Genomic DNA, 20773 nt, shown 5'->3' on the forward strand with positions numbered 1-20773 from the left:
GTGTGGGGGGGGGGGTTCCTCTCTAGCTCTGAAGCTGATTTTTTTTTTTTACCTAGATTCGTGCGATTCGGTTAATACTTTTAGAGGGAGTCTGAGGGGTGATGTGCCCCCCTCTGAAGCTGACATTTTTTTGGATTTTTGAAACTGGATTCGTGCGTTTTGGTTAATACTTTTTTGGGGAGTCTGATTTGATTTCAAAACACCTGCAGTTAATGCGGGATGGTGTTGCAGCCTCTCTTTCCCCGAAAATTTAAAAATTACCAATATGCATTTGTTATATCTTATCTCGTATATTTTGGTGACAATTAACACTTTTCACAACATACATAAGCTCAAATTTCCGCTCACTCGCCAAATTATTAAACCAGGAAATAGATATTGGGGCAAGAGGCTTCAGCCCCCACTGATGGAAATGTCAAAAAAATTGCGCGCGAGCATAACTTGAAAACGGGGAATGTTGATATCGGACAAGAGATGTGACGTGAGCATGTCCCCTTTCCAAAATAATTGTGCCCGTTTGTAGGTACCAGTACACTATTAAAGTCCAGTGCTTCTAATATGACCTTGTCAGTATTGGTAAGTTTAAATAATGGTCTGCGCGAATTTCGAATTTCCGGCCTCCCCTATTGGAAAATCCTGGATCCGCGCCTGGTTATCATCATCAAAATCACTCATTTCTCGTTTCAACCTGTAGATTCTATTAGACAATTATCATTAACAAATGTCACAAGCACTTGTGTTTTTTTTTAATTGTTATTATTGTATTCGTTGTTGTTCTTTTTTTAAAACATTTTTTAAAGTAAAATTAGTCCCTGTAGGCCCTGCTTGTGTCACTCCGGGAGATATCTCTCCAATTTCCCTGATTGGTTTGTGAAGCTCTTTTCATGAAATGATTGTGAAAATAATGATAGAATAATCTAATAATCGATCCATTTGACTATGAATATTGATCAATAACGTTTTGAGAACATATCGAATTTATCTATCAAAAGGTATAACCATATTCTCACGATCACTAGGAAAACACTCTATTAAGTCAATCGCAACAATACCAGATGACCTATGACATTGTCGTCATCGTCTGCATGCAGGTCGGGGAATTCCCATTTCACGCTTAGGGTCTATGTGAATTAATGACGCATCGTTGAGTGTATTTCGCAATTTCCTTTATTTTCGGGTTGTACACACAATTTTTTGGTGCTGCGATGATTCATCATTATTAGGTATCATCATAGATCAAGAAAATATGTAAGTAGACTTCTCTTATTTTGATAGTCAGTTTAGCTAGCACGCACACGGCCATGCACCTGGCAAGACAGTGCCCAACCGCCCAGTACAGTGCAGTGGACGTGCGTGGCCACACAGATCATGGACGCTGTACTGGCATATCATGTCATTGTCAATGCATTCACTTGCTGATGTGGCCTAACTAGCCGTGGTGGGGGTTGAAGTCTATGAAATAATGAAGACTGTCTATGATAAAAGACATAAAAGACAAGATGTGGGACTAGACCTATACATATAAATTATGTTATTACAATATTAGCAACACAACTGGCTTTATTGGGCTAAAATGTTTTAAAATGAATTCCAAGTTGCATTCCAGTTCCATGATTCAATGTGCTATTATTTGTCTATAAAGTCTTTGGAGGTGAATAGATTTTAATTAATTATTTGTTACCGAACAAAGGATATTGCACCAACCAGAAAAATCAGTATATATCCTCTGCAGAAGTCGAGATGATTGTGCAATTTAAAAATAATATTTCATGCCATGGTTTGTGAAAACCACCAGGATGACTGTGCAATAATTGTTTCAGTATCTCATGGTTAAGGGTGCGTGAATGTGTAAAACAGGTGAACACGTTTTTAAATACGCTAAGGCTATAAAGACAATAGGTGCATGTACCGACTCGTGCAAAATGGTAAGGACAAAAATATGTTTTGCTTTCTGTTTATATTCATTCATAGGATGGTGTTCTCTAGGTCATATTTCTTTTTAGGCTGTTTTATGTTTCGATTAAATTCTAACGAACTTCCTCATGCCATCACGTCGACATTCCAAAAGAATCAACAACTTCATAATTATCCAACCCGACAGTCTTCCTTTTTTCACTTACACAAACTGAGAACTTTACTAAAACAAAAAACTTTGATTTATACTGGTCCTGTGTACTGGAACTCCTTAGACATTTCGCTCAGACAGCTGCCAAGTTTAAGTACTTTTAAATATCACTTGAAACATAAACTTCTACTCCAGTATGAAATTGAGTAAGGTCATCATGATAGAGACCATCGGTATTATCAACACTTGTTGGCTGGCTGCACCACACACCCGTTTTTGTTCTTTTGTTTTGTTTTTTGTTTTATATATTATGTAACAAATGTATTATGTAAAGGGAACCTTAATTACAAGCATTATGCTTCCAAGGTTTCCTCCTCATTACTGCAAATAATTGTTAGCATCATATGTATTAAATGACTTGCCATTACATTGTTTTTATTACTGTTGTATCAATCAAATATTATGTACATGTTTTGTTACCTTGTATATGCTTTTCTTTGTAAATTCTTTTCATATGCAGTTAATGTGGAAATAAAACCTTAAAAAAAAATATATAAGTGCATTTAATAAACTACACATGCATACTAGTACTGGATGCATGTGAATTATATGCAGTGTTTGAATCTGTTAATGTTCTGCCAAAGCTAATTTTTAGGAGAGAGAGAGAGAGAGAGAGAGAGAGAAATGAGAGAGAGAGAGAGAGAGAGAGAGAGAGAGAGAGAGAGAGAGAAATGAGAGAGAGAGAGAGAGAGAGAGAGAGAGAGAGAGAAATGAGAGAGAGAGAGAGAGAGAGAGAGAGCTTGTAAATGCTTTCAAGTTTAAGCAAATATGTCATTTGTTGCACTGGTGGACACAAAAATACCAATACTGCAGAAGAAATACATGTCTTTATCTGTGCAAGCAATATATGGATATACAGTAGGCTTACGGTTGCACCAAGTAAGAGAAAGGGGGGGGGGGTAGGGGAATCCTGAAAAGGACTGTCAGCAATCTTTCTTTCTTGAGTGTTTGTGTAGTAATGAAAAGGACTGTGGAAGTCTTACTAATTCTTCTGAAGTCAGGTGTCAGCTTCTAAATTTATTTCCAAATTCCTTCTTTGCGTGAAGTTGGCCGGATCATGAACAGGTGGGTTGGCGTCGAATTTGAACTTGACAAGTTCTCCAGTACGTGTCCAGACCGTTTTCAGATTGTAGACACTGAGTGCATGAACTAGATCTTCATTTAAAGTATTTCAGGGTTTTCTCATTCTTATGTAAAAAGAGTTTTTACATTCTGGCACTACCTCTTGGTCATACCAATGAAATGATGATATACTGTAGCCTTTGCTCATATGGAAGAGCCTTAAACTCAGGTACCAAGTTTGTGGCCCTTCTTTGTAAATTTTCTCATGCTTGAATATGCTTTTTCGTATAAAATACTCATATGATATATATGTCAAAGATTCATTTCTAATTTATTCTTCTTTGAGAGAGTGCATTAATCAATCAATCGTATCTTTTGTTTTATTTTGATGCAGGTGAAGAGCATTTGTTGGCAATATAATTATATGAGAAGTCCCTTCTACCAACAACAAGTTACCATCAAACTACCTGTAGGAAATCAGTCTCGACAAATTCCCCCGCCTTCCCTGCCTTCCCTGCCCTTCCCTTGCCTTCCCCTGTCCCTTCAGATTTGAAAAATCCAATCCACAATACAGATTGGTGTCTAAACTTTCTCTCAATTATCCTTATTACACCTTCTTTATGAACTTACGAATCTAGAGAGACTTGTTGTACCAGGAACATTGATTAACATTCCAAAAACCAGCTAGACCTGATAAAAACAAGACCCAAGATATTAAAGCAAAAACAAAAAACATTCAGGAGGTTGCCAATTTCTTTACAAAGCGTGATCCATCTGCTATACTGACCGTCGTATAATGCACTCAAGTCTGTCACGAGGCCACACATCTGGGATAACTGTCGTTCTCTCAGGAAGAGGCTTCTTAAGCAGTTACCCGGAGACTAGGAGGCGAGATCCAAACGGGAGCCCACCGGCTAAAAACGGTTATGATGGGGGTCTCCTAAATGCCCCGGTCAAGCTACAGCTTGTTAATCACAAGCATGGGGGCTACTCCATCCGTGTAGTGCACAATGATGATAGAGTAAGTATACTTTAATGAACTTTGTGTCTCTAAAATAAAGAAGTAGTGGAGAAGTTTTGACATTTTTATTTCCATTTGTAAGTAACTTCATTGGAGAAAAAAATGTTTGCTGCAAATGAATCAAATTCCCCCCTTTTTTTAGAAGGTCTTTTTGCCAGAGATTAGGGACTTTTAAAAAAATATAATGGTAATATTATTACCAATGTTTAAAGTTAAAAAGGCGAGTGTCTTATGAGTAAGTTTAAAAAAAAAGGTCATGTTATCAAATTAAGAAAATGTAACGCAATAACAGGCAGAAATAAGAAATTGCTTTTGGACCATTATTAGACTCAATACCAGTATATACAATGTACATTTCACCATCTCTGCAAAACATCATTAAAAAAACAAGTCTTGTGTGTTAATTCCTTGTATGGAAATATAAGTGCCAGAGTAATTTTCATTTTCATTTTGATTCTTTTGCATTTCAGCCACGATCTCAACCTATCATCAGCGAAAATTTAGATGACATATCCGTTCTGAATCACACAGCGCAGGAGTTTGAGTTCCTCTTGAACAGAGACGGCAGTCGCCATTTGATGCTTTTCAGCAGCTTGGACGAGGGACAGCAATTCCAATTGATATTCGGTGCCGTCAATGTCCAAGGACGAATCGGAATGACAAGTCAGTTTTTTTTTCACACTTTATCATATTTTGTGTGCTGAGAGCCAGAAGGGCATTCGTTCTATATAAAATGATAGTACTGTGAAACCTGTCTATAAAGACCACCCAAGGGAGACAAGAAAGGTTGTATTTATAGGCAGGTGGTCTTTATGTACAGGTTCCTGTACATGTTTCAATGAGAAACCATTTTCAAGGGAAACAAAATAAGTATGTGGTCTTGGTAGACAGGTGGTCACTAAAGCAGGTTTGACTGCATTTAATTAATGCTTTTTTGGCTGTTAACAGAAAATTTGAAGGTTATGATTTTATCACACAATTTGAAACATGCATGTGAATTCAATCTGAATTTTTACTTTTCATCTCCACGAAACATGGTCAAGTGAAAATATTCACCTGTAAGATATTACTGTGTGGGGTTACTGCAATAGCGACGCTGTTATGTGCTAGGCGAAAGAACAGAAACACCCAAATAAATGTACAAATATGATTGAATAGTATACTTAATGCTTGATGACTTGATTCAGAGGCTATTTCCAGATACATTCACATAGTAGATGGCTATATTTCCCTATAAGATGTACCAGTCTATAGAGCCTGTCTATAGAGGCCACCATAGGAAGAAATATGTACCGGTATCGTAGAACATGTCCAGAAAAGCCACCTGTCTATAGTGGTCACTTTTTTTTGTTTCCCTTGGGTAGCCTTAATAGATAGGTTTGACTGTAATTACAATCATTTGCCTGCTCAGGAAGTAAGAAGGAAAATTGAAATAAAACAGAACACTTGAGGTTTGAATGCTCAAGTAGGTAAGATAAGATGAGCATTTTAAAAGTATTGAATGCCAAAGTCCACTTGAGTTGTTTATGCTATACTGTTTCATGTTGTCATTTACAGTCGTTTATCGAAGCAGCACTTGAACAGAACATTGAACTTATTCCATACATGAACCTCACACATATAATGTCCGTCATATTCTAGTAAACAGCCTAATTTCATTATCATGAATTCTTGTCAAAATATATTCTTGAAGGAAAGAAAAACTATCAGTAATGATTTTTGCTAGTGTCAGGTAGTATCTTTTAGTTTATCTTTAATAATTCATCTGAGTATGTGCATATTAAAACGTAATAGTTAATGTTTTGGACAGATTGCTATGCAATTCCAATGTAATTGCAATTGTTTATATCAGTACGTCTACCACACTTATTAGTGACATAGATCAATGTCAATTGATAGGCATTGGACCAAATTTGAAAAAAATATATTATTCCATTAAAAGGCTCAAACTTGAATCGTTCTTTCAGATAAGCACAATTTAATGAGGTAGTTCAAACTTGACATATCATTTTATATTCTGCTTAAAGCCAGAAGGACATTTTGCATTGACTTAATGATGACTTTCTGGCTCTCAAGAGATTAATTCTTTTAACTCTGCCTATTTTTCACTCCATTTAGCAGATTTTGCACGTTCTAACTGCCCTTCCAGTGACTCCAGCAGTGACTTACAGGAGAGTAGCCTACATCATCTCCAGTACTTCCTGAAATCAATTAAACCATATTTTTCTTTCTTCTTACCCCCACCCCACCCCCTTCCTCCAGGTAAACGAGGAGTAGCTCCAATGGCAGCCAGGTTTCCAGGCCAACAGGGATCCAATGATGTAGGAGGAGGAGGGGGAGGAGCAACGATTAAGAAGAAAGGATCCAAGACGGAGAACGACAGAGTTCCTATGTCAACACCTATGGGTAATGGAGGAGACGACATTGATGTCCGTAAGTTCACTTGATACCTTCGTAAACACTTGCCTACGATAGCCTTTGGTTCCTGTATTAAAGGGGTGTAGCATGGCAAATACTGGTTAACGCCATCTACCACTTCTTTTGGAAAACTGCACGTAAACGAATGGACTTGATTAACGGTCAGCGTGCACTATAGCGTTCGCGAAACAGACCGAAGTTCTCTTCACGCTTTGGTTTTGCGTATGTTGCATGCACGTGAATACTTCGGTCGCGTAGTCTTTTCATACCCGATTGGCCCCAAGTCAAGCCACAGGAAAGATACGTAGACTCATCATGCTACCCCCCCTTACAGTTAAAGGGAATGAGATAATTCAGAATTTAATGAGTTATTATTCTTCAGTAGAGCATTTTAGTTGTGGAAGGCCCTGATCTACTGCAAAACTTGGTAATGGGGACACACTAGGGGGAAAGATATATATATATATATATATATATATATATATATATATATATACACATGTATATCCCCCCCCCCCCATTTGATAATTTCGAGACATATTTTCTCTGCATAGTAATAAAGCAGACTCGTTTCATGCTTGATATATCATTAATGAAAGGAATGACAAGGGTCTGCATCATTCCCACAGAACACATATAATTTGTGTTCATATTCACCCTGTTTCATGGTACAAGGTTAAGGATTGTCAAATTTGCATACAATTCCAAGGAAATGGGATGAATTGACTTTTGGAAGTGATCGACCCATACTGAACATTGGTTTAATACAAACAACTGCCATGGCTAGGGATGTGTAGAATGATTACTACTACTGACAGATGCAGTGGAAGCACTATTAATTTCCTTCGTCAGTTTGCAATGTTCTTATTTGATTTGTTTTGATTTTTGATTTACCAACAGCAATACAGAGTTTCATACAATGTGTTTACATATATAGAAGAGAACTATTGATTGGTAAGAGGGGCCAGATAACAGCACATATGCTAGTCGAGCCTTTAACCTCTTAAACAGCTATTAAACAAAGTATTTTGGTACAAATCAGTTAAAAAAAACGTAACAAATCAAGAATAATGAATTTAGTATCGATACTTTACAAAAATAAGAATACTTAACAATGTCTTACAATATACAAAATGATAATGTACAATATAATTTGTGTATATATGCAGACTATTTAACTAGATATTTCATTCATGATTTTTTCAACAAATGACTTGTAACAGAATTCCGAAATATACCGTGTTAATCTGACATTAATAGCTCTATTCCAAAATTCACTGCCCACAAAAGACAATGTAAATTTACCTTGTGCTAAATTCATGTATCATATTCTTCCATCAACAGAAACAATGGTAGAACTTTTAAAGTCATCAATACAGGCTGGTGATGTGAAGAACGCTGAGATCTGGGCTGGGAACCTCGCTAATCACCAACCAAAGCTCAGTATCTTGGTTGAAACAGCTGGTACTACCGTTTCTTCAAGCAGTGAAATATCGTTAGTGCCCCTACTAGTTTCTTATATCTTTTCTTATCTTTTCTTATCTTCATTTGTTTTCCCCATCTCCGGTCTTCTTTGTATGGTCCTCCATATTTCCAATATTTTTCTGATGTTTTTTTAAAGCTTACATTGATGGAGATTCATCGAAATTAAAATTAAGAATGTTGGTGCCATCCAATGTAACGATAGCTGGACTTGAATGTCAAATTTTTCTTCATGGAAATTATCAAGTTTTTAGTGAAAATATCCGTTTGTAGATTAGTTCCCATTATTAGATATTGCAAAAATGATAAATGTTAGAAGATCTAACCCCAATAATTTGGAATACTGTTATAGCTACCTGATAATGAAATTTAATTCTCACATGGTTATTTTACACTAAGCATCTCTTTCAGAGTTGTTATTGTCTTCATAAGATATATATTTTTATTACTGGATAATGTGAATGGTTGTGAATTATGAGTCTATAGACAATGATAAGTTCAAGACATCAATGAATGACTAAGTAAACTGATGTGAATTGATATTTCACTAAAAAATTATCATCAAACTTAAAGGTAAAGACCAGTTATGGTCATGCGATTGCATTGTGAAAGAAACGTTGTGGAATCGATCAGAAAAGGTTGATCATCTAGCATCTAGCATCTGCAAGGTTCTGGAATCATCAAAATGATAAAAAATTTGGCCCATTCTTCATAAAGTTACAAGCACTATACACAGAAAGATGTATATGGGACTACCCTATATCTCTCACAGACCATGAGAGAAACAAATTTACCAAATATATGAATTAGTAGGCGGGTTTCCCGGCGAATGTTTTATCATCACGTATTAGTCAAAACATATTCTTTCACATGATTGGTAATGAGACCTTCCATTTCATTTTTTGAAATTGGGGCGTTTCCAATACTGGTCTTTACCTTTAAAAGGATTTAAAACAATTTCTATCCTTTGACATATATGTACCTTTGATGAGGCCTCACAAAAAAGATGTTGTATTGCCCTTTAGGTGCCTACCAACACCTGGGTCGGACGGTCGGTAGATTTTTTTTCTTCTTTTTCTTTTTTTTTTTGGTGTTGATTTTTTTTCCTCTTTGGGCTGATATTTTTCAGTTTTTAATGCTTTTACACCGTACATATATTTTGATTCATTAAACTTTTTTTCTTTCTTAAAAAATGGTTTAAAAAAACATTCAGTAAAAAGCCAACCAAGTAGGTCACAAAGGGCAATACAATTCTTTTTAAAGCCTGACAATATTGAGAAATGCTTGCAAACTCATGATATTTTAAATGGTGATTTCATCTTTCATATTACCTTGGAATTCACGTTCATGAAAAAGATGATTTCCCTTCTCATTTGCAGGATCCATGTTCAAGTTGAAGACAAAGATTCATCGAAATTAAAATTAAGAATGTCAGTGCCATCGAATATAACGATAGCTGGTCTGAAGAAAATGGTGAGTAAAAATAAAAACAGGGAAGAAAGTAATTACTTCACTGAGTTTACAAGTGTAGCCAGAATTTGTTTTCATGGACATTCAAAACCAACAAGAATAACCCACTTTAGCAAGTTAATATCTTTGGCCATCACCTTTATCAGTTATCTTGTATGTGTGAGAAAAAGATAGTTCCAAGTTGTCGCGGTCTGTTTCAAGTTTCTCGCTTATGCTTTATATTGTCATGTAATTCAGCTGAAGCTACGATATGATAATAAAACAAACTGAACTGAAAAAACTAATACTATGTGTACATTACATCTATTTTTTTTTCTGCAAAAACTTCTTAGAGTCTCTTTGGTTGGGGGGGGGGGGGTGGGGATGGTTGAGGGTTTGGGAGAACGTAATGTAAGAAGTAGTATTAGAAATAGAAGCATATTTTCATTAGAACATTTTCTTTTCCTATTATTTTGGGGTTTTTATCATAGAAAAATTTAGCTGAAGGTCATACACAATGTTTAAGTTACATATAATATCCTTGAATTTCAATTTGCCGAATTATTTCTACTGATTACTTACAGACTTGTCTCACATACGCTCTTCCAACGCCAGTCCAAAATTGGCTTATTGGGGGCCGCATCGCTAAAGACACCGAGACACTAGCAACCAATGGAATCTCGTCTTCTGGTGCAACCCTTTACCTCTATTTGACCTCGGCTTTAAAGGTCAACACTACAAAGCATGCGCTAGAGATTGAGAAGCATGCTATCTCTGAGGAGCGAAAACATCCAAGACATACCAGTAGGCCAGAACTAAATAGGACAAAAGGTAATCTACTACTGAATGATACTTTTGCTTAAAAGCTAAATCCAAATAATTTGCTTTTGATAGATGCAGATTTAAGTTGAATTAGCATAAGTATACACAAGAATCATTGCCAGAATGTTGGACATTAGGACTTGCATTTAGTACGCTTAGGCCAACAAAAAAAAATTGTTTGGTTGTCCTTGATTGCTATTCTGGAGTAGGGGCAGGCGGGCGGATTTTTTTTTTTTTTTTTTTTTTTTAATAATTTTTTTTCCATAAAAAAAAAAAATCTTTGGGATTGTCAAGCATTTAAACAAACAAAGTCTATAAAACACTTTAATATGGTAAAAGACTAGTTTAATGTACAATAAATATCAAGACCAACACAGAAAGTATTATGGGCTTTGAAATACGGCACCTTTTAAATCTCCATTGTACTACTTATAGCTACTTGCGCCCTCTATGTAGCAAACAATGCCTAATCGGTGACCATTGGTCTGCCATTATCCTCTTTATCTTATATTAACTGAGAGCTGATTTGATGAGATAACCACCTGTGCAGTGACCTTGCAGGGTGGTCTAATCCCTCCTGTAAACTAGTACAGATGGGCTCTAAAATGAGTTTAAGAATGCTCAGACCCTGATTTGAATGAACGGCATTTTGACATAGAAAAATAAAAATGGCAAGTTTAATAAATACCTAATTGCGTACTGAAAAGACCAAACTGGCAAAGGGACCCATTTTGATCCTTGCAAATGCATAAAATGGTATGTTTGGCATTTAAGATTGCTCCCCCCCCCCAAAAAAAAAAAAAAAAATAATAATAATAATAATAATAATAAAAAATAAATTAAAAAATTAAAAAATGAAATAAAAAAAAATTAAAAAAATGAATAAAAAAAAAAATATATATATATATATATATATTTAAAAAAATTTAAAAATACGAGCAGCCCGAAAATGACGAGCGGGCGGTCGAGGACAACCAAATGATTTTTTTGGGGGGCCTTATGGAGCTGTAAACCATCGGTCAAGATAAACCTCTTTAATGAGTGGACCGAACTGTGAACAGGTCGGTGGAAGAAAGTGAGATGTTAAAAGTGACGGCTTGAAAAAGTACCGATAATTATGAACACAGAAGAAAATCAGAAACTTGAATGATAAAATGCCTCTAATTTTTTTAATAAGAAAGGTTATGTAAAGCAAAAAAAATTACTGACTTTTTTTTTTATGAAATGTAATGAAGGAATTTCTTGCGATTTTTTTTTTTTTAGAACCCCAAACCCTACAAAGGACCTCCAACAACTTCACAGAAGGTCGCGGTACTTTGCGGACCTCACATAGCAGAGTCACATCTCCCCCACTGCATGAACCAGACTCGATACAAAGACTTGCACCATCGACAAGCAGTTCCTCGGATAGGTGGTCTTCAGGTCCAAGGTCTCCACAGGTTGAAAGAGTGCCTGAGGTGAAGAAGAAACCAACGGCAATGGAGGTGAGTTGAGTTTGGGAAGTGTCGTAGTCAGACACAATAGTGGGATACAAATTGCAAGCCTTTACAGTAAGGCCTAAAGGAAAAAAAGATGTTGTATTGCCCTTTAGGTGCCAAAACATGGGTCGGTCGGAAATCCTTTTTTTTTTTTTTATCTCCCTTTTGTGCTGATATTTCTCAGTTTTTAATGCTTTAATATTTTTTTTCTCTAAAAAACGGTTTAAAAATATAAACTTTTTTAAAAAGCCGACCGAATATTTCAAGATTTTGGGGTTGGTCGCAAAGGGCAATACAATTTTTGTTTTGTTTTAAAGCCTAAGGTTAATGCTAAATGAATGGGAACAAGGTGCAGTGTTGAGAGGTTTAGGCGTTATTCCGGCTTCATATCCGATGGGAATTCTCTATAATCTGACAAGCATTACCTATTCACAACAAGGTAAATTATGAGATGAGAAAAAATGGTAAATAAGTGAACAGTCTATGGCTTTATGAATAACTGTATCAACTTTATTCAAAATTCATGTAGAGTCAATGGCATGAGGTCAAGGGTTACATGGCCAGAAGAATTATTATTCCCTTGCCGACGAAGTCAGAGGGGATATAAAAACGCTGCCGTCCGTCTGTGCGACCGTCCGTCACAAATTTGGTTTCCAACCGATAACTTCAGTAATGTTTGACTGATTTTAATGAAATTTGATGTAAAGGTACATGATATCAAAATACAGGCTAGGTTCGATTTTGGAGTACGTAGGTCAAAGGTTAAAGGTCATAGCTCATTAAATATGCGAATCTGGTTTCCGATCGATAACTTTAGTAATGTTTGACTGATTTTAATCAATTTTGATATGAAGGTTCATGGTATCAAAACACAGCGTAATTTCAATTTCGGAGTATGTAGGTCAAAGGTCATAGCTCATTAAATATGCGAATCTGGTTTCCGATCCATAACTTTAGTATTGTTTGACGGATTTTAATGAAATTTGATATGAAGGTTCATGGTATCAAAACACAGCCTAAGTTCAATTTCGGAGTATGTAGGTCAACGGTCATAGCTCATTAAATATGTGAATCTGGTTTCCGATCCATAACTTTAGCATTATTTTACGGATTTTAATGAAATTTGATATGAAGGTTCATGGTATCAAAACACAGCCTAAGTTGAATTTCGGAGTATGTAGGTCAAAGGTCATAGCTCATTAAATATGCGAATCTGTTTTCCGGTCCATAACTTTAGTATTGTTTGACGGATTTTAATGAAATTTGATATGAAGGTTCATGGTATCAAAACACAGCCTAAGTTCAATTTTGGAGTATGTAGGTCAAAGGTCATAGCTCATCAAATATGTGAATCTGGTTTCCGATCCATAACTTTAGTATTGTTTGACGGATTTTAATGAAATTTGATATGAAGGTTCATGGTATCAAAATACAGCCTAAGTTCAATTTTGGAGTATATATGTCAAAGGTCATAGCTCATTAAATATGCGAATCTGGTTTCCGATCCATAACTTTAGTATTGTTTGACGGATTTTAATGAAATTTGATATGAAGGTTCATGGTATCAAAACACAGCCTAAGTTCAATTTTGGAGTATGTAGGTCAAAATTGAAAGGTCATAGCTTATTAAATATGCAAAAACACCTAATTATATATGTGAAAATGTGGTTAACTTCCTTGCCTAGTAATATAATAGTATAGTCCAATGGAGGTAACTTGTTCTGACATATATAGGCCACTTGTACCCTGCGAGGGGATGCTACGCTTTGCATTGACTTGTTTCTCCTTGAATGATTGGTGATAGGGATTCGAATATTTGAATCTTTGTAAGTGTTTCCATGATGATGGTTAGGAGTTACAATTTTTTAAAATCTTGATCAGTTATATAGGTCAGAAAACACAAAGATTTTAAATACAGAATATGCGTTACATTTTTTTTTGCAGAAAAATAAATAAATAATCATATTGTTTTACACTACAATCACATTACAGTGTAACATTAAAAAACAAGAGTTACAATTATGTTAATGCTTCAGTCAAAGAATCTTAGACAAATTAAGGGCTATTCACATATAGCCAATATCCATAACAATGAAATCTGTCTCACAATGGTATTCGTTGTTGTTGTGTCTTCATTGTCCAATTTTATTGTTGTCATTGTCATTATCATTACCAGTGGTATGTGACTAGTATTCAATGCCTTATTTAGGTAAATGACGTTTCGTTAGCATTAAAGTATTTCTTCAAACCATCTCCTGTGCTATTTTTTTGCTTAGGTTGGATGGGTGTGTACAGCCTGCACCCTGGTCAACCCCCCTCTCATACCGGGATGCCAGGCTTGCACCACTGCACGACCCGAAGCATACTCGGTTCCTACAGAAGGCTCCTACTCAATAGACCCGTCGGAGAGGGCCTTTCAGAAAGAATCGGAAGAGAAGGAGCAGGCTTTTTTAGAGGTGAGCAGTCTAACATTTCATTTGATGTAATCCGTGCATCTAGGGTCCAAAAGTCTGAACACATATTTTGGAGTCTTAGAATTGCTTGTTTAAGATTTATAAAGGAGAATTCAAAGTTTGGATATTTTCCACCATGTCTAGAAAGAAAGATCTCAGGTGGAGAGGTCAAGTTATACCAAATTTTGCAAATGATTTTGTTGAAAGAAGAACTATTGTTGGTATTGAGGAGACAAGAGGGAAGGTTTAATGCCAGGTCATATTTGTAAAGAGTCCTTTAATCAAGAAGGTGACAGAGCCAAAAGGTCAAGTGCTTTGTACAGTCAAACCTGATTATAGCGACCGCCCAAGGGGAACACAGCAAGTGGTCTTTGTAGACAGATTCCTTTAGTACATGTTTCAATGAGAAACCATTTTCAAGGGAAACAAGCAGGTCTTTGTAGACAGGTGGTCACTAAAGCAGGTTTGACTTTAGTTGTCAGAGTTCTTTTTATGCAATTATTATTATTATTTTTATGATTATTATTTTTTATATACTGCGCTTTTCCCAGAGCAACCCAAAGCGCTTACAAGAAGAATTCTACACAAAATGAAAATGAAAACTTACAGAATCCTAAAAATCTGGATTACAAAAAAATATGTTTTAAGTCCCTTTTCGAATGAAGGGACAGATGGTAGAGATATAGGCAGAAATATTACAGTCATACTCATAAGGGTCCAGCAGATTCACAAAGGTATTATAAAAATAATCAGAGTTAATTTTGTGCAATGAGGCAGAGAAACGATGAAGATTGGTGGAAAACTCCTGAGAAAGCAACAGTATGGACCCACACGAATAATATAATAATACATTTTTATAGAGCGCAGAAACTATCCAACATGCAGTATATATTTTACTGCACTACTAAAGCTCCTGATATGCTTAGATTTAAAGTTAATTGAAAGGCTTCTGAATACGAGTTGGTTTTCAACAAAAATTTGATCAGATGGCGACAGATTGGGCTCTTGTTATGACAAATAGAAGTGGAAATTTGCTGCGAAGCTAGGAGCAGCATTATCATTAGGGTTCAGCTGATTGAGCAGTGCATGTTCAAGTTTCAAGTTCATTAATTCCCACTTCAAAGACTACTTAGTACATAATTGTGTAGCTATATTGCATCCTTACAATTGGAAGTCAAAATATATATCACTACACACAGAAGGAGAGGGAGCTGGTGATTCAGAACTATCAGGATCTCTTAAGGATTGACGATCAAGACCTGGTCCTGAATCGAGAACCCTTTGACTGTCCTGTATGCCTTGTGGACTATGAATCTGGAGAAGGGGTAGTGCTAAGGGAATGCCTTCACATATTCTGCAGGTAAGACAACATCATGAGGCTATTGAGTTTCTGCAGGGAATCCTTTGATTGTTTTGTATGCCCGTCGGACTGCGATCCTGCACTGAAGGTATAGTGCTCTGCGAGTGTCTTCATAATTGTGCCAGGTATTAGAGTTTTCAGGCTAGTCTGTAGGAATCAGGACTTTGTTTATTGTAATGTATAACCAGGGGGTGTTCCACAAGATCCTAAGTTGAACTTATCTCTAAGTTGGACATAGCAATTATGGAAGCCATCAGCATGTTTGAAAATATTTTTTAAAAGTTATTTTAAAAGGCATAAAATGTTGATTCATTTAAGTCACTCATATTTTCTATTATCAAGGAGATTTCATGTTCTTGATGTAGAATTTATAAAAAGTCTTAAATACTTAAATTTGCTTTTGAATATACTTTATTTTAAGGCTACAAATGGCTCTCCATAATGTTTAAGTCCAACTTAGAGTTAAGTTCGACCTAGGATCTTTGTGAAACACCCCCCTGGTGGATGTGATTGATGGAATCAGGTAGGGCTGGATCATGATTGGAACATGGTTTTTGCATATTTTCATACGTGTTGCATGTAAGTCAGGTTTATCACACTAGTAATCAGTAAAACCGAATTCTTTACCACATATTCTTAAAGTAATTTATACGAATTATATCACAAGACATACGGAAATACAGTACTGGTGTGATTAAGTAAATCTTTGGAATAAAAAAATAGATTACGAAAATCTGCTGCTCACAAACAATATTTTGTTGTAACAGGGAATGTGTAAGCCAGCATGTGATGCAGTCAACAGATGCCTTGGTCAAGTGCCCCGGGATGGAAAATGGCGTCCCCTGCACACAGCACGTCCTTGAAAGAGAGATCAAAACAGTGAGTATCTTCATGTACTTGCAGATCGGTGTGACCACCAATTTGTAATTGTTGAAATGACAAATGGAAGAGGGTGGATATTAAGCCCACAAGAGTGAAAACTATAGTCTTGTAATCTCTACGTACAGAACACAGAATATTATGGGAACTATCCAATTGTGCTGTGAGTCACTGTACAGTAATACAGTTAAAAACATGCTACACTTTAGTGATTTGTGAGTGTTGTTTGAAGCTGCTGTATTTTTATATGGCTAAGTTCACACTCTATGTCAAATTTTGAATGCTATATCTGTTGGCAAAGTACTGAGAGACAGGGCATTCACTGCCAACACAATCAAGTGATGACACAATATTTTCATTCTCACCTTTCTCTGAACAAACGGACAAAAGAAATTGATCTAACTTAGCTTTCTGGTCCTTGCAAAATGTTTGTTGATATATTTTGTGGGAAAGAGAGTCTTTTCCCTTTAAATCATTGCCTTTAGGAGCTAGATGGTATCTGTTATTGAGCCATTAGGTATGAGAGAATCCTTTAGTCAAAGGGATGATGTGATATTATAGCACATCGTTCACTCAAATGAAACTATTTCATCTGTTGTCACAGCTCTTGAGTGAAGAAAACTTTCAGAAGTACCTGGAACGCGGTCTTCGTCGGGCGGAGTCCAGCGCGGCCAACAGCTTCCACTGCAAGACAACAGACTGCAGGGGATTCTGCTTCTACGAAGACAACAACAACTTCTTCAACTGCCCTCTGTGCAAACGATTAAACTGTTTGACATGTAAAGCCATTCATGAAGGCATAGACTGTAAGCAATACCAGGAGGATCTCAAAACAAGGGCGCAGAATGATGTGTCGGCGAGGCAGACGCAAGAAACCCTGGAGGTGATGTATTCTTTTCCCATAATAATGAATAATAAGGCATTCCTATAGCGCCCTCTATCTTGAAATTCTATTCCGAGGTGCACTAATTATTACCCCCGCCTTTGCCTAGCTGCCATTACAGCACTCCAGCGTTTCAAGGAATTAATTTCTGCCAGGTACCCATTTATCTCACCTGGGTCGAATGTGGCAAATGAAGATGCTCTTAATCTGTGTATCCTTGAACCGCGGTGTAGTCAGTTCTTTTTCTTCACTTTTATTTGCAACCTTCTTTTATTTTCTTAATTTTTTTGTTTCTCTCCTCATTTCATACACCCTCCCCCGTTCTATCACTTCACCTTTTCCCTTTTCATGCTGCTCCTTCTCCTTCTGAATTCAAATTTGTTTTAATTTTCTCCCACCATTCATCCATGACTTTCTTTCAACAGGTATGAATTTATTTATTAATGTATTTATCCTATGTTCTTTATACAGGGTAGTGTCTACAGCATTGCTTTGCATAAGAGCCCTGTATTACATAGTACAATTAAAATACAATGTGCAACAGCAGTCAACTTAATGAATAGTGAAATAGTGCAATACATAATAAAAGAAAGCAAGAGCAAAAGTATAGACTGATAATGGAAACAAATATTAAGACTTTTGATCGCGATACACAATTCAGCTATAAATATACTTTTATTAATCAAGATTAAATACCAGAAAGGGTAATGGTGGTACCCCCTATCCCCTAATAATATTAAGGTATTTGTTATCTAAGAGCATCTCAGTAATTCTGCCTGCTTTGCAATGTGCTTTTTATTCCTATTTTACAAATTTTAAAAACATTTTTTCTTTTTAATTCTTATCGTAGGAATTGGTGAGAAGTGGAGAGGCCATGAAGTGCCCTAATTGTAGTATCATTGTGCAGAAGAAAGGAGGTTGTGATTGGATTAAATGTTCGGTCTGCCAGATGGAGATCTGCTGGGTAACGAAGCAAGCTCGATGGGGAAAAGGGGTAAGTCAATGAAAGAAATGAAAATGTATGATTTGAAATAATAAAAACATAATATTTATAGAGCACATAACAAACAAAGTTTCTCTATGCGCTGTACAAGCATGAATAACAAGAGAAATATATTCACACAAAAGGAATCAAAAAAGAGAAGTATACAAATCTTATAATGCATGTAGTCATTCAGAGATTTATTGAAGAATTGTAGTACATTCTTGCAGTCCGAATAATGAATTGTGATGTTTACAATATGATTGACATTATAAAAAACGATGGTACGAAATTGAAAATTGACTGAGAGCACATTATTAAATATTGCTAAAAAACTACCAGTACCTCGGATCTAGCTATATGTTGATAGCGTAGATCAACAAAGGACCAATGAATATGAACAAGTTGGAAATATTAAGACTGTTTTCAAAAATGAAATGTTTTGACTGTTCCATGGTCTTAGTGTGACGTCATCAAAAATCTACTTTTGGAATTTCTCAATGTTTTCTTTTTTTCCGAAAGAGCATAAAAAATGATGTCTGAATGTCGAAAACCAATTAAATATGTAAAGTACTGGCTGAGATATGACCATCTGAATAAATAGATGTCCTATACTAGGAACTCAGTGTTATATTGCTCTGGCTCATAACCATATTCACATATCAAAATAAAGGGAAAAAAAATTGAGACATTCTAAAATAGAATTTTATGATGTCACAGCTTCGGTACTCTATAGACAGTACCAAGTAGAATCACTTCACAGAAAACAGTAGATGGGACCAGAGGGTTCTCTAAATACTGGGCAGTGTGTAGTCAAGAACTAGGATCACAAGTCTAAGACAAGATGCGAAAATTTAGGTAGTCTCACTTTCCAGGGTCAAAGATAAGAGACATAAAAAACCTGAAGCCAATATGTGTTCTGTTAAATCACTGATAATTGATTGTACAAACTGGTTCTATTAGACTATTTTTAACTCAAGGTGGTTTTCATACAGTTGGATATTTAAATCTTTGTTTCATTTTAACTGATTATAATGTTACAAATATTTGATGCTCAAAACATATCACTTTGAAAAAAAAGAAGACTGTTGAATATCGAAATTAACTTGATGATGTATATTGATTGGAGAACATAACATGATATCAACTTTGTCTCTTTCTCTCCCCCCCCCCCCCCCTCTTCCTTTTGTCCTCACAGGGTACTGGAGATATAACAGGGGGATGTCGTTGCCGCGTCAATGGGCAGCCGTGTCATCCAAACTGTCATAATTGTCATTGATACTGTATTAATATTCAAGAAAGCGGATTGAGGGACATTCCTGTACAATTAAAATCAGCCTAAATATTGATGTGTACATTATCTGAAATGTTTATTTTTTTTAACTGCTAGACGTTAGATGGACGCAAGCTATAATCTCAAGATGGTGTTGAATCATGCACATTTTTAGATGGACACATGCTACAGTCTCCTCAAGACAAAAGCCTTTGTGTTCATGTAGTAATTGCCATATGCCCTCACAGTGACCATATGGTAGGAATACTACCCAGGAAGTGGAGATGTTGCGCATTCTGCTTGAAAGAATCTGATGGCTGGGGCAATGATATCTGTGAAGCGTTTAGAGACAGTATTTTGTATTAAGCACTATATAAATCCAGATTATTATTATTATTATTATATTGAATAATTTGAAATCATATAGGCCAAATCACTAACTTCAACAATAGATAGGTGATAGATAGGTGAGAGCTAGACTTGATCGCTTTTAAAGCTTTGAATGGAATTGAACATCCAAATAGACACTTGTTCAATTTTTTGTTTGGTATCCATTTCCGATAGATTTTCACGTAAGTCATCTGCTATTCTGTCTTATCTGGTCAATTAAACATTTTCTAAGCCAGCACAATCATGCATAAATGCAAACTGTATTATGATGGGACTCTGACATATGCTCAGACAACAGCTTCTCTTGGTTAGATTTCATCATAGATATAGGGGTAGGCCGGGCTGCAATTGGGTTGTAGGTTAGATATAGGGTTAGGTTTTGGGTCAGGTAGAGTGTTTGGTTTAGGGTTTAAGTTAAGAATTTAGTTACATTAAGGTTTGTTTGGCAAAATCGCTTCTTTTATGATGACGTGAAGTGTAATACGCTTTACACTTTTCTGAATCTTGTAACGCAGAGCTCAGTGAATACATGCGAGTCCTTTTTTGTGCGCAGTTGCAATTCATTTTACGCATTTAAAAAAAACATGGTGGGAGTGTTTGGGTAGGAGCATCCATGAATGTTGTTCTTTTATAATAAAAATAATAAATAATATGGTTATTGATATAGTGCCAGTAACCATCAGGTTCTGACGCTCA

General features: G+C 36.0%; 1 protein-coding gene across 3 annotated transcripts; it reads left to right on the forward strand.

Moving 5' to 3' along the window:
* Positions 1–949: 949 nt before the first annotated feature.
* Positions 950–20529, forward strand: LOC592806 (ranBP-type and C3HC4-type zinc finger-containing protein 1). Of its 3 annotated transcripts, none has more exons than XM_030984770.1 (14): positions 950–1248; positions 3582–4208; positions 4679–4871; positions 6471–6641; positions 7971–8121; positions 9488–9581; positions 10142–10388; positions 11643–11863; positions 14134–14313; positions 15513–15670; positions 16438–16549; positions 17154–17432; positions 18283–18426; positions 19613–20529. In XM_030984770.1, exons 2-14 carry the CDS (start codon positions 3984–3986, stop codon positions 19691–19693), a joined length of 2256 nt encoding a protein of 751 aa, XP_030840630.1. In that variant the 5' UTR covers positions 950–1248; positions 3582–3983; the 3' UTR covers positions 19694–20529. The 3 variants fall into 3 exon arrangements, with proteins under 3 accessions (XP_030840630.1, XP_030840638.1, XP_030840621.1); XM_030984778.1 differs by having other exon boundaries at positions 10142–10361; positions 15510–15670; XM_030984761.1 differs by having other exon boundaries at positions 951–1248; positions 15510–15670.
* Positions 20530–20773: the final 244 nt, after the last annotated feature.

The sequence above is a fragment of the Strongylocentrotus purpuratus genome, unplaced genomic scaffold (genome assembly GCF_000002235.5).
Source record: "Strongylocentrotus purpuratus isolate Spur 01 unplaced genomic scaffold, Spur_5.0 spur5_contig_834, whole genome shotgun sequence".
Lineage (NCBI taxonomy): Eukaryota > Metazoa > Echinodermata > Echinoidea > Camarodonta > Strongylocentrotidae > Strongylocentrotus > Strongylocentrotus purpuratus.

Bases quoted from the DNA above. Each gene is read 5' to 3' on its own strand.
- LOC592806 (XM_030984761.1), top strand. From the start codon at position 3,984: ATGCACTCAAGTCTGTCACGAGGCCACACATCTGGGATAACTGTCGTT. The intron at 16,550-17,153 runs GTGAGTATCTTC...CTGTTGTCACAG, and splicing joins TTGAAAGAGAGATCAAAACA to CTCTTGAGTGAAGAAAACTT. The intron at 18,427-19,612 runs GTAAGTCAATGA...TTGTCCTCACAG, and splicing joins AAGCTCGATGGGGAAAAGGG to GGTACTGGAGATATAACAGG.